Source organism: Passer montanus, unplaced genomic scaffold (genome assembly GCF_014805655.1).
Source record: "Passer montanus isolate IOZ18808 unplaced genomic scaffold, ASM1480565v1 scaffold10, whole genome shotgun sequence".
Lineage (NCBI taxonomy): Eukaryota > Metazoa > Chordata > Aves > Passeriformes > Passeridae > Passer > Passer montanus.
In genome coordinates this window covers 27260982-27273557 of record NW_024356505.1, presented here as the reverse complement: position 1 = coordinate 27273557, position 12576 = coordinate 27260982, and the positions used below count along the sequence as shown (strand labels likewise).

Genomic DNA, 12576 nt, shown 5'->3' with positions numbered 1-12576 from the left:
ACCTACAATAATGGAAGCATAATTTTTTGGGGGAGGAGGAAACCTAGCTGATCTCGTGGGAATGCTGTCTTCTGAAGGTGATATTTTAATACCTGTGATAAATTCTGTCAAGGGCTGAGAACTTATTTTTATACTCACTTGTAGTCTTTGGCTACAATCAGATCACACGAGCTTTGTAATTTAGCCTTTCTGCTGTCAAAGTCAATGAAGCCTTGTTTGTCAGGGGAGTGTTTTACAAAAACATAAATGGGATATTTTCTGTTGATTTAATGTGTGCACATCCCAGGGAAGGTGGGATATCAGCTGTTTTATCAGCTATATAAATGGGTAATGATTTTCTGATCAGGGGACAGTTGAATGCCGGTTTTTGTTCGTCTTGCATGCCAGAAGGATCTCATTGAATCTGTTTTTCAGTCTTCAGCATCTGTTTAAATTTTTTTAATTTAATTCTTCAGCCCATGAAGATCTTAAATAGCCATTTATTTAAAGGTTTAAAAATATTAATCTTCATATGTTCCTTCCCCCCATTAAATGTGTCAGTGGAAGCCTGTCCTGATTTTTACTATGGGTGGAGGAAAAAAAATTATAAATCACATGAGGAGAGTATTTCTGCAGCATCATTCCTCTAATTTCAGATGTACAGCCTGAAAGCAGCTGCAGTCAGCTGACAGTTGGTGGTCATGCTCGGATATACGTGAGGAAGGGGCGTGCTGTTTTAAGTGCATAATAAAGCCGTTGTTTCGTCACCAGGAAGCAGGGATGGATGGTCGCAGCCCGGGGAAATGAGAGACAGTGATGTTGCTGTAGTGGAAAGGAAATCTCATCGCACGGAGCCAGAGCTCTCTGCAGGCAGCTGTAGGGATGCACAAGGCAAAATGGCACAAACGTATTTTGCTTTCTGTAAAGGTACAGGATAAACGTAAGGAGCAGATTAAAGGCTGAGATGGACATGCTCGCAAGGAGGGTGAAGTTATTTTTTATGCTCTACTGCCTTTTATGTCTATTGGTACCTTCCAGTGAAATCAGTGAAGCTGTATTTTTAGCTTGCTGTAGTCAACATCAATATGACAAGATAATTCTATCTTTACATCTGTAAGCAGTTTTTACTGTGTTTTCCTGTTTTCTGCCAGCTGCAGTTTACAAAGGATGTCACAGCACTGGTAAGAAATGTACAGTAGCCATTTCTCTGATGGTTTTGTAAGGCATGTTTTTCTTAACGATTTGTGAGAAGCAAGACTATGAAACAGCAAGTTTGGTAATGAGCTAGACAGAGCTGATTTTTCTTCATAATGCTGACCTCTTGATTTGTGGTTTGTGCCTGTGTTATTTGGTCTGTTTTCTCTCAGTGTGCTTTAATATTTTGCATTTCAATAATGCTTGGTGTAACATTGCAGCAATATTGTAAATGCCTCGCCCTCCTCTCTACTTTGCTCTCTGGTAATTTTATGGCTGCACTTGGGCTTTTATAACTGTCTGCTGTTAAGGCAGAGCACTTTGATATACTGGAATTGAGCATGTTATGATTTGAACAGGAAATGCTGTGATATGATAGCACTCCTAAGCATATAAAAGCCCTGAGAAATTATTTTACTCTTCTGTTACATTGGCAGGCTCTGCATTGGCTCTTTATTTCATTATGTTCAAACTGAACCAAGTCATGCTGAAGTTGTTCAATAATAGAATATTATTTAAGTATGCTGTATGCTTTTCATTGATGTATTATTTTGAATGTTCTGATAATTTCACAATGACAAATCCTGCTTTCAGAAATGCTGCAGAAACGTACTAAGTGTAATATAACCATTTTTTTCTTAGGAGTCAGGTTGTTATGCATGAAGATGCAAAGTGCACTAAGGAAATTAGGGATTTCAGTTTGGGTTTCACTAGTGCATGGACAGTGGTGAATATGAATTTTCATACTATTTTTACTTCAAAGTTGAAAATGCGAAATACCATTAATATTTTTACAGTAAAATTTGTGTACCATGTACTTGCTGTATCCTGTAAAATATAAGAAGACTTACAGGGTGTTGGCTCACAAAAATATGTTACTGCTTCAATTTATTCATTATATGTTTAGGAACAGTAGCTTTTATGTAGAAGACAACTTAGAGGTGTGTGTGTGCATGTATATTTATTTGTCTGTACTTTTCATATGTACTGCAATAAGCAAACAGAGTTGTTTTATGCCCTAAGTGTATAGAGAATTTTCTAGTGCTAGTTGAATTTATCATGCAGCATTTTAACCTATTGAGTGCTGTGAAATTCCAGTTTCCAGCAATGGGAGGCTTAAATGAGAAAAATATGTGAAGTATCATGTTAGAAAGCAGAATTAAAGGGGCGAAAAATACTGTGTTGTGTGCTCGTGGATTTTGAGAAACCTGACTCAGTGCCCTGCTTGCAGTATTTCCTAGAATTGGTCATCAGTTCAGATTTTTAATTGTTGAGGGAAGGAATGTATGTCATGATGTTGCTTGTTCTGTTTCTGCTCACTAAGGGGTTGGAATGCTGGTTTTATCTTTTGAACTAACATTGTCTGAAATTAGAGGGAGTGTGAATTTTGAACCTGTGTTCCCTTCTCTTGAAGCTTGATCATGCAAATACTAAATGGCGAAGTTTTCCATCTCACTCACTACTGAATACTCACTTAATCTTCTCTCCACAGGCGTATTCCCAAGATGCCTACCTGAAAGGCAACGAAGCCTACAGTGGTAATGCCCACAACATACCTGAACCACCACCAATATGTTATCCACGCCTGACTTCTGCAGCCTCTGTTAAGGCACAAGCTGGAGACAAGCTCCCTTCTGACTTCTCGCTGGGGAAACAGCAAGTCAGTAGACCAGTCCGGGCATTGACACAGCCAGAGAGGGCCTACAGAATGGAAATACAAGTGCCTCCATCACCAACAGACATTGCAAAATCAAATACAGCCGTGTGCGTTTGCAATGAAACTGTAAGGACTGTTATTGTGCCTTCTGAGAAGGCTGTAGATTTGCCGTCTTGCAGAAATAACCATGCTGGTCCATCACACAGGACAGAGGAAGTAAGATATGGCGTAAAAGATCAAAGCAGTCTAAAAGCATGGACCACCACATCACCACCATCTTTAGTGTCCACTGCCATTGTACTTCCCCAGACTCCAATAACAAGACCAGTTGATACAACTGTAACAGTAAGTAAAGCTTCAAATTATGTAGTATGTCCAGAAGGCATCCCAAACACTAGACCTTCTACTCAAGCCACAGACTCACCTTCAGTCTCTACTAATCACTACAGTTCTCCGACCTCTCACCAGCACATAGACTGGAAGACCTACAAAACTTACAAGGAGTACATTGATAACAGGCGCATGCACATGTATGGCTCCAGAACAATACAGGAAAGGTTAGACAGCTTAAGGGCAGCTTCTCAGAACACAACTGAGTATAATCAGGTGGTGCCAAACCGCACTGCTTCTCAGGTACGGCGCAGGAGCACCTCTCATGACAGGGTTCCCCAGTCTGTCCAGATCCGGCAGAGAAGTGTATCCCAGGAAAGGCTTGAAGATCCCGTGTTGATGAAAGAATGGCCACGAAGTGCTTCACAAGATACTCTAACTTCACCTTCAGCCAATGCTAGAAATCACAGGGCTCGGTCTTGGGATTATCTCAGCAAACAGGGCGAAGTGCTAGAAAATTTTCATTCTGAGAATATGATTGCAGATGCAAATGGAGATAGGAGAAAGACTTACAAATGGACAGGGTTTACCGAACAAGATGATCGGCGAGGTATTTATGACAGATCTAGACAACATGCATTTCATATGTCCCTTCGAGGTCAAAATTTTCCTGTTGCTCCAAATACTTATATTTCAGACAACAGGAGAACAGGTAGTAGAGCTTCTCTGCCTGGTTCTCACTTTCAGAAAGTTTCACCAGATATTAAAATGTTACAGCCTTCTCGTGATTCGCAAACTCCTGGGGGAGTTTCAAAATCTGCAGGTGTTTCACAAGAGAGGTTGTGCCTCACACCAGCCAGAAATTCTAGAAGTAGCTCTCTGAAGAACTCAGCTCCCTATGCAGCAAAACCATCGATTCCCCTTAACCAGGGCCTGGATGCTATTGCCAGCAAAGACCAAAGAACAGTAAATCACTTGCATCAAAGCAGTCTGTTAAACCAACAGTCAAGGATCCGAGCCGAAGGTGCCCCAGATCACAAACCAGAAACTGGTAAAACCATCCAGCCCTCCTCTCTGGCTCCAGCTTCTGCCAAACTTGTTCAGCCGACAAGCGAGTGTTTAACTACCTCTGACAGCGTAGATGGTTCCATCAGACAAAAGATTCATGGTATTGAAAGGGAAGATGTTCGTGAGTCTGAAAGTCTGCAAATGGATGTTCAGGGAAATGACAAAGACACAGTGGTCATGCGGGACAAATCACCTTCTGGCCACCAAACTCCCCAACCTCTGAGGCATCAGTCCTACATTCTTGCTGTAAATGACCAGGAGGCAGCCTCAGACACTACCTGTTGGTTACCTAATGATGCTCGGAGAGAAGTCCACATAAAAAGAATAGAGGAAAGGAAAGCATCAAGTTCCAGCCCACCTGGTGACTCTTTGGCTTCAATTCCATTTATCGGTGAGTTAAATTATTTTGGTGTACATCAAATGCTTTTCTCTCCTAAAGGTGATGAAAAACAAGATGCCAGGGAGCTGACTGCTATACCTGTACCCTGAGGTTGAGAGGCATGGGAGATTGTTCTCATCTAAAATAACTTTGGGTTGGTAAAAGGAAAAATATTTTTCAGTGGAGAAAAACAATACTCTGTTTTGTTTGGGGGCCCTGGAAAATGAATGTAAAAAAGCCCACAGTGATGTAATATTTTTCTAGAGTTTTCTTTGCCCTCTGGGTAAGTCTGTGTTACATAACTCCATCTGGTTATCACTCCATATAATGTTGTGATGTTACATATGTGGACAACTGGCATTTGCAGCACCTTTCAAATAATTTTACTTCTCTAGTATAAAACATACTTGAGAATCCAGTACAGAGAGAATATGGATGCAAATTCATATAAGAGTGATTTGTGGGGAAAAAAGAAGTTTTTCATCTGAATAGGTATGGTGAAAGCTTTCTGAGACAGATGGGGAATAGATGAAAGCTGTTTCAGGTGGAGGGATAGCAATAAAAAGAAGTGGATTTTCAAGTAAAGATGCTAATACAGATATGAATGAAAGGGTTTGTGGAAGAAGAATCCGAGAAGGCAAAATTATTTGCCTGTGTGCTGTGACACAAACAGGGTTGGAATTACAGAGAGCTTATGGGAAGGGCACTGAAGAGGAAAAGAACCAGAGGAAGGATTGGATATAGTAGAAAAAAAAAATTATATTGAATGTTGGATATGTGATGAATTACTGTCTTCTGCTGAAGAGAGAGTTAGAGGCAGAGCATTTCTGTTCTATCCAAGTAGTCAATGCCTCTGTTGTCTTTGTCCTGCTGTTGTTGTTGGGTTGGATTTTCTTTTGTTGTGGCTGATTTAATCCTTTGTAGTCTGAATGTCTGTGCATCATTTTCCACAGGAGTTGATTTATATCTGACTCACTGTGCTCTTGAGTTTAGTGTAGGAAGTATTTAGAAAATACTGAATATAGAATTTTGATTCTCAGACTTATCTGTGTGAAAAACAACTCTTTTTAATGATCTTTTTTTTTTTTTTTTACATATTAGGTTAAGGGAATTACAGATGCAGTGTCCTAGCATAATTGTCTTCTCTTGGGATCTGAAGCAGTGATTTTTTTCCCCTAGCATTATCTATAATATCCAGTACTAGTTGAAAGTGAATAACCAAAAAACAGTGAAAAGGCTTTGTGTTCATTAGAAAATGGAAATCATACAAAAGATACAATAATTCTATTCTTTTGACAAAATCCTGGTAAGACATTAAAAAGTACTTAGCTAGCAGATACTGCTTTTGTTGGGTTTTTCATTTTGAATGGGGGTATAGATCTTTTTCCTTCTTGTTATTACTGGATGCATCAGTGTAATTTTAGATTCTTCTTCAGACCCAGCCAATCTTGCTTTAAGGATTAGAAAAGTTTGTGAGGCATGTAACTGATCTTTGTGCAGATTTTTCAGTACTCTGCCTAAAGTCACTGTTGGGCTCCTGACAAACATTCCATGTTTGCTGGAAGTATTTTAATCCCATACAGTTGAAATGTCATGTTAAAGTCAGATCAAGATTGGTAAAGCCAAGCCCAACCTTTTATACACCATCTCCTTTCTTGGTTTTTTCAAAGATTTCCCATGAACTTTTATTTATTTGACTTGCTTCCATATTTTAGAGAAAAGTGTTGATTAAAGTACAAAGAAGCCTTGAAGTCAATGTCAATGTGTTTGGTAGCAGCTGAGCAGTTCAGAAGGAGCAAAATTGTAACTCTCCATTGCAGCCTCTTGGCATAACACCACATGGGATAGAATTCTTACAAGCCTTTTAGAATGGAACCTCCTGAAAGTTCCAGAAGTACTGAAACCTGATGCTTCTAGAGCCTGGGCACTGAGTCAGCATGGTCCTTGTGGCTGTCTCCCTAGGAAGAAATTCCTGTGCCAGTACAGGGGCTGTGCAAAGTTTCTACCCCAGCTCCACCACCTTGAGGAGGAAATAATGAATAGGAAATAATGAATATTTCCTTGAGGAGGAAATAATGAATATTCTCTCTGAATAGAAAGAGCATGAGATGTTACGAAAGTGGACCACTTCTTATGTTAGAGTTTATATGCATTATTCTAACTTTGCTTGTTCTGCTGTAATTATGCCTAATTACAACTTCACCTGTTAAAAGCTGTACTTAATCAGGTGGATAAAACCCTAGATCTGCTTTGAAATTCAGTTAAAGGCTTTTTAACTCTTCAGGTGGAAAATCGCTGGGAGTTTTGGTTTAGGGTTTTCTTATGGGTTTTGGGTTTTTTTTTTCCTTCTCCCATTATTGGAAAGGGTCTTACTTTGAATGAAGACATATCTTGGAGTTGGCAAATGGCTTTATTTCCCTTATGTTTATATCCATGTAGTAGGGTTTTTTGCATTCTTAGGTTTTATTGGATAGAGCTAATTTAATACAGTTACTGAAGTTACTTGAAACAGTAGATACTTGGAGTAGTGCAAAATGTAAATTTGGGGGAGGGTAACAAATATCTTCCAAGGTCACAGATTGCTACCTTTTAAAATACGTAGTGTTTAAAATATTCATGGTGTGTCTATTTTTGTCACCACCTTCTGCTTGTTAAAAGTAGTAGATATGGCCAGGACCATATTTTGGTAGAAATTCAGCCAGGAACAGTTGGCTTTTGCAGCTGTATTTGTGGCTTCTGAGAACAGCACAACATCAGGGTGATTTTAGCTCTAGGTAAGAAGTACAGTGCCCTGCACCACAAACAGAAAACCAAGCAGAGTTTCTGTTGAGCTTCCTTACAGCAGATTCTTGCAGGGATCATGGTGAGTTACTGAAGAACTGCCTTTTGATGTTAGGCCTTTCAAAAAGGTAGTTCAGAAGCAGGGAGATTTAAATTTCGTATGTAATTCAGTCATAGAAATGAGAGATCTGTTCAGACCAAACCTACTAGGTAGCTGTAATAACATTTATGGGAGAAATGGATTTTTTGGAAAAAATTAGGTAAAATATTGTGTGTTCAAACTCTTCAGGTAAGCACATGTTCTTGTGGGATAATGAAGCTGCCAGCTTTACAGATAAACATACAGTGGTATTGCAGACTTTGCTACTTCCCATGTGCTACTAAATGCAGGATATTGTGGTTCTCAGAAAGCTGCTATTTCTGTTTCAGGTCCAGAGAAAAGCTATGTTGTTAAAGTGCTCTTTATTGTTTCAAACTATACAAGTTAGTCTAGTGACAGTCTACTGTTTTTACCCAGAAAAGGTCTCACCTGTTCTCTAGACTAATAAAAATACCATTTTCTCTATCAGTGACTATATTAGCAATTATGGTGTTCAATGTGCATTTTTCAGACTTGCAATATTTGCACAATTTCTGTACTAGAGCACAGCAAATTGTAGTTTTCTGACCTACTGGGTAATTTTTTGGATGAGTTAATCTTCACTGGAATGGAAAGTAGAATGCTGCCTAACATCCTGATAGACGTGGATGACAAGTGGTGTCTCTCAGGAGTCCTTACTGGGACCAGTGTTATTAAATATCTTAATTAATGACATGGACAGTGGGGTTGAGTGCACCTTGGCAGATTTTTTGATGACACCAAGCTTGAGAAGTGCTGTTACCACACCTGAACGATGGGATGATCCAGATGTCCAGGTCATCTAGAGGGACCTGGACAACTCAAAAAGCAGGCACATGGGATCTGATGTGGCTTAACAAGACCAATGCAAGGTGCCCTGAGTCAGGGCAACCCGTGGTATCAACACAGGCTGGGGAATGGACAGAGTGAGAGCAGCCCTGCTGCTCTCAGGGCATGGGGATGCTGATGGGTGAGAGGCTGGACATGGCCCAGCCATGTGCACTCACAGCCCAGAGAGCCAAATGTGCACTGGGCTGCATCAAAAGCAGCGTGGGCAGCTGGTCAAGGGAGGGTGAGACCCCACCTGCAGTGCTGCAGCCAGATCTGGGATCCCCAGCAGGGAAGATGTGGACGTGTTGGAGCAAGTCCAGAGGAGGGCCAAGTTTATTAGAGAAATGAAGCATATTTCCTGTGAGGAAAGGCTGAGAGAATTGGGATTGTTCAGCCTGGAGAAGAGAAGGCTTTGGGGGGCTGTAATTGTGGCCTTCCTCCTGAAGGGAGCCTACAAGAAAGATGGAGAGAAACTTTTTGCAAGAATGTGTAGTGAAAGGACAAGGAGCAATGGATTATTTAAGCTGATAAAATATGAGGAGGAAGCTGTTTACTGTGAAACACTGAAACAGGTTGCTCAGAGAAGTTGTGGATGGCCTATTCCTGCAAGTATTTGAGGCCTGGTTGGGTGGGTCTCTGAGCAACCTGGTCTAGTGGAACGTGTCCCTGCCCACAGCATGGGGCTTGGGTCCCTTCCAACCCAAACTGTTTTATGAGCTTTGTTGAGAAAACGTTGATCCAGAATAAAGTTCTTTTAATGCATTTTGTAGACATAAGTGTGTAGTATGCATGTCTGAGATTTGCAGCAAGGTTGAAAATATTTTTTGCTTCTTAGAGTACTTAGTGTAGAGTAGAAAGAAATGTAAAAGAGGTTAATCCAGCTCCCATACTGAGTTGAGTGAACTACCCATAGGAGAAAAATGGGGGTGCTGCTTCAATACTTGACCTGATTGCAGCATGTGTAGCTGTCAGACCAGCTTAGTGCTTTGGCCATTACTACTGGGTGGATGTTCTTTCCAACTTTGCAGAGGCCTGTCATGTGAAAATTAGTTGTAAATGGATATATTTAAAAACCGTAGCCTAAATATCATATCTTGAAATTCAAAATTGTTTTAAAATAAAGTTCATAGCCATTCTATTATAGAGTTTTTCCTTAGGCATCATGTAAGTACTTAAGATACAGTAGCATCATGTAAGTACTTAAGATTTTTCCTCAAAGGTGCGATCCCATTTTGAAAATATTTAGCATATCCTTACCCTAGAAAAATTTTAGGTGACTTCATTCCACTTTTAATTTGAGAATAACTGAGGTAAAATTAGCCAGATAAAAATATCTGACCAGACTTTGATAACACAAAAATATTGTAAAAATTAGATGAGTGTTCTTCCTGTGACTGAAACTTATATGTTAGGAAAGGTGTAAGAACAGGACAAGGATATGTGGTACTTAATGTTGGTACTTTCTATTCTCCCACTATTTGCGCTTTAAAATATCTCTGAGCCAAATGTGATTTTAAGTGTACCATAAATTTCTCTATTCTCTTCTGTATAACAGTAAAATTTTGTTATCCAATCCCCTGTATTGATTTAAATAAAGATTTGCCAGGGATTTCATAGTTGAAACTGCATGATATTTATTCCCTTAGTGTATGTCTGTGTTTTCCTAAATCATGTCTCCTGTTGACTAAATTCACAGTGTGGGTTGAAAGGGTCCCTAAAGACCATCTGATTCCAACCCCCTGCCATCAGTGGAAACACCTTCTCTTAGGTTGCTCAGAACCTTGTTCAAACTGGCTTTGGACACTTCCAGGGATGGGGCATCCCCAGATTCTGTGGAGAACCTGTTGCAGTGCCTCACCACCTTACAATCAGTCTCTCTATTGCTTCTACCCTTTAGTGCAGGGTAGAAGCAATAGAGCTTCTATTTCTATTTCAGCACAGCAATTTCTGTGCTGGTAATCAGACACATTCTGCTGTCCACCCTGCTGTAAAAGCTGATCCTCATGCTAATTTTCAAAACCAAAAAATTTGTGGTTTGGGAGGGGGTTTTGGCTTTTGTGGTTGGTGGGGTTTTTTTGGTTTGGGGTTTTGGTTTGTTCTTATGTTTTTGTGGGGTTTATTGGTGTTTTTGCTTTGTTGGGTTTTTTGAGGTTTTTTTTTTGGTTATTTTTTGTTGTTTTGGTTTGGTGTTTTTTTTTTTTTAGTTTTTGGGGTTTTTTTTAAATTTCATGACCTGTTTTTTTACAAACATGTCATAAATAAAAGTGCTTGGCTACTTGCTAAGTAGATACTTACACTTACTAGCAGATAGTGTAAATGTACCTGGTTTCCAATGAGTTCTGCTCAACCCTGTTTTTCTACTCAACCCTGGGGGTTTTTTTGGTGTTTTTTTTATGTTGTTCTTGTTGTTGTTACTATATATTTTTTTAAAGTCTATTAACTAAGGAGTTAGGAGATGAAACGTTCTAAACCACTACAATTAGTTAAGCTTTTCAGGCAACTTTATTATACATGTGATTGAATTTATCTTCTTTAGTGCTGGAAGTAGGGATGTGTAGCTTTACCTTATCAATACTTAGCTTTAAGTCCTAGGTAATGTACTCAATTCCAAGTAGTTTTTGGAAAGTGTAAAGACTTTGTCTTGCCTCAGTGGATTATGTGCCATACTTTCCCTATCCCCCCTGTACATCTTAATGCCTCTCTGCAGGCTGCTGAGGCTTGGAAGATGACAATGTGAATAATGCAATTGAAATAAGAAAATAAATTGATATGCTTGCACAACACGCTATGAAAAAAAGGTTATGATGGTAGGAATAGGCCAAGTTAGGGGAAGCAAGCAGAAACATTCTCATAAGCAGAAAGGAAGCATTTGAAAGAATGTACTCATTCTGTTTTCTCCTTATGAGGAGGGAGAAACTCAAAACCTTGGACTTGTTCAGCAGAGATTGTGGTGCATCAACTCAAAATGTGTGGATATCTTCAGGGCAAATGGTGGCTGAATACTGATGGCTGATATGGTGTGTTTTAAGGCACAACTGCTAGCAGTCAAGATGAAAATCTTCAGCTATTGTGATAATTTTCTTTTCTACAAGTTATTGCCAGCTATTCCAAACTATGAAAATATAAGTGCAATTGCAGTAGAGATTAGGGCTGACAAATGTTCATTTTTGAGGACTGTTTCTTCCATTGTTATAGTGATGGCATTGGAACAGCTTTTAACATGTCATCAGTGTTTCTAAGATAAGCATCAGTCTCCAATTTTTTTTTCCAGGGTTTTAGAGTGTGGCCTGCCAAAATCACTGTTGCTCCAGGCTGAACATTTCAGTGTTTGTTATCCAAAGAACAGTTTTTAATAAAATCATCATGGTATTCTGAAGTATAGCGGCCAAAGTGCAAAATTACAAATTAGTTTTTTAAATACCCTTTAAATGCTTCTGTAACTCAAAAATATTTTTAATTAAAACTTAAAGTTGGGAGCAATCATTCATGACATCTAGAAGAGTTTTAATTGAGGAGAAGCATCAGATTTGTTTGATAGTAATATTTTCAAAGCATAAATCATCCTCAGTATATCATTATAACTTCAAATAATAATTGCAGGTAAGGGAATGCTGTCGGGGTTCTTGGCAACAAAAATATACCGAGAATTGTGCTTTTTGTTGTGATGGGGTAATATGGCAAGCAGGAACTTTTAGAATTGCTTTGTGTAGAAAGATAGTTAAACTTCTGTTTGACACTGAAACAATAGACTTTCATAGATACAGTTTTTACAACAGTCTGACATGAAGAATAACTTTGGGAAGCCTTTTCTGTTTGTGTGAAACATAGTCAGTATAACAAACATATTATTTACTTGAGTGCATTAGCAGAGGACTAGATGTGATGATTCAGGAAGGTTTTCCAGTCGTGTGTTTCTGAGGCTTAGAGCCATGAATGTGCTCAGCATGCAGACCTGTTTCCATTCTATTCCTTTGGCCACATGAGGATAATTATGTAAAGTAGATATATGAAGAAGCTCTTTGTAAAGACAATTAGTGCTGGAAGTACTTAAAAACTAGCAAAAAAATTTTAAAGATTTTTTTTTGAAAAAATGAGATAGCAGATCATGAGGAATCCCGGCAATAGAGGTGCCTTTTTTCCAGATCAGGTATTTTAGCTTTGGAAGTCAATACATAAGGGAGTTTTTACCCTTGCAGGCTGAATTATAAGATGCAGCAGTTTGTACTGCAGGATTTGAAA

The 12576-nt window shown here is 39.1% G+C and overlaps 1 protein-coding gene across 6 annotated transcripts in view; it reads left to right on the top strand.

Moving 5' to 3' along the window:
• Positions 1-12576, top strand: part of ARHGAP21 (Rho GTPase activating protein 21) — a 114255-nt gene that overhangs the window by 80069 nt on the left and 21610 nt on the right. For 5 of the 6 annotated variants that reach the window (XM_039704673.1, XM_039704630.1, XM_039704649.1 and 2 more), the window contains 2 exons: positions 1131-1160; positions 2666-4619. In XM_039704673.1, the coding sequence (XP_039560607.1) occupies positions 1131-1160; positions 2666-4619 (1984 nt within the window). The remainder of the gene's footprint in view (positions 1-1130; positions 1161-2665; positions 4620-12576) is intronic. The other variant, XM_039704664.1, reaches the window with a different exon arrangement.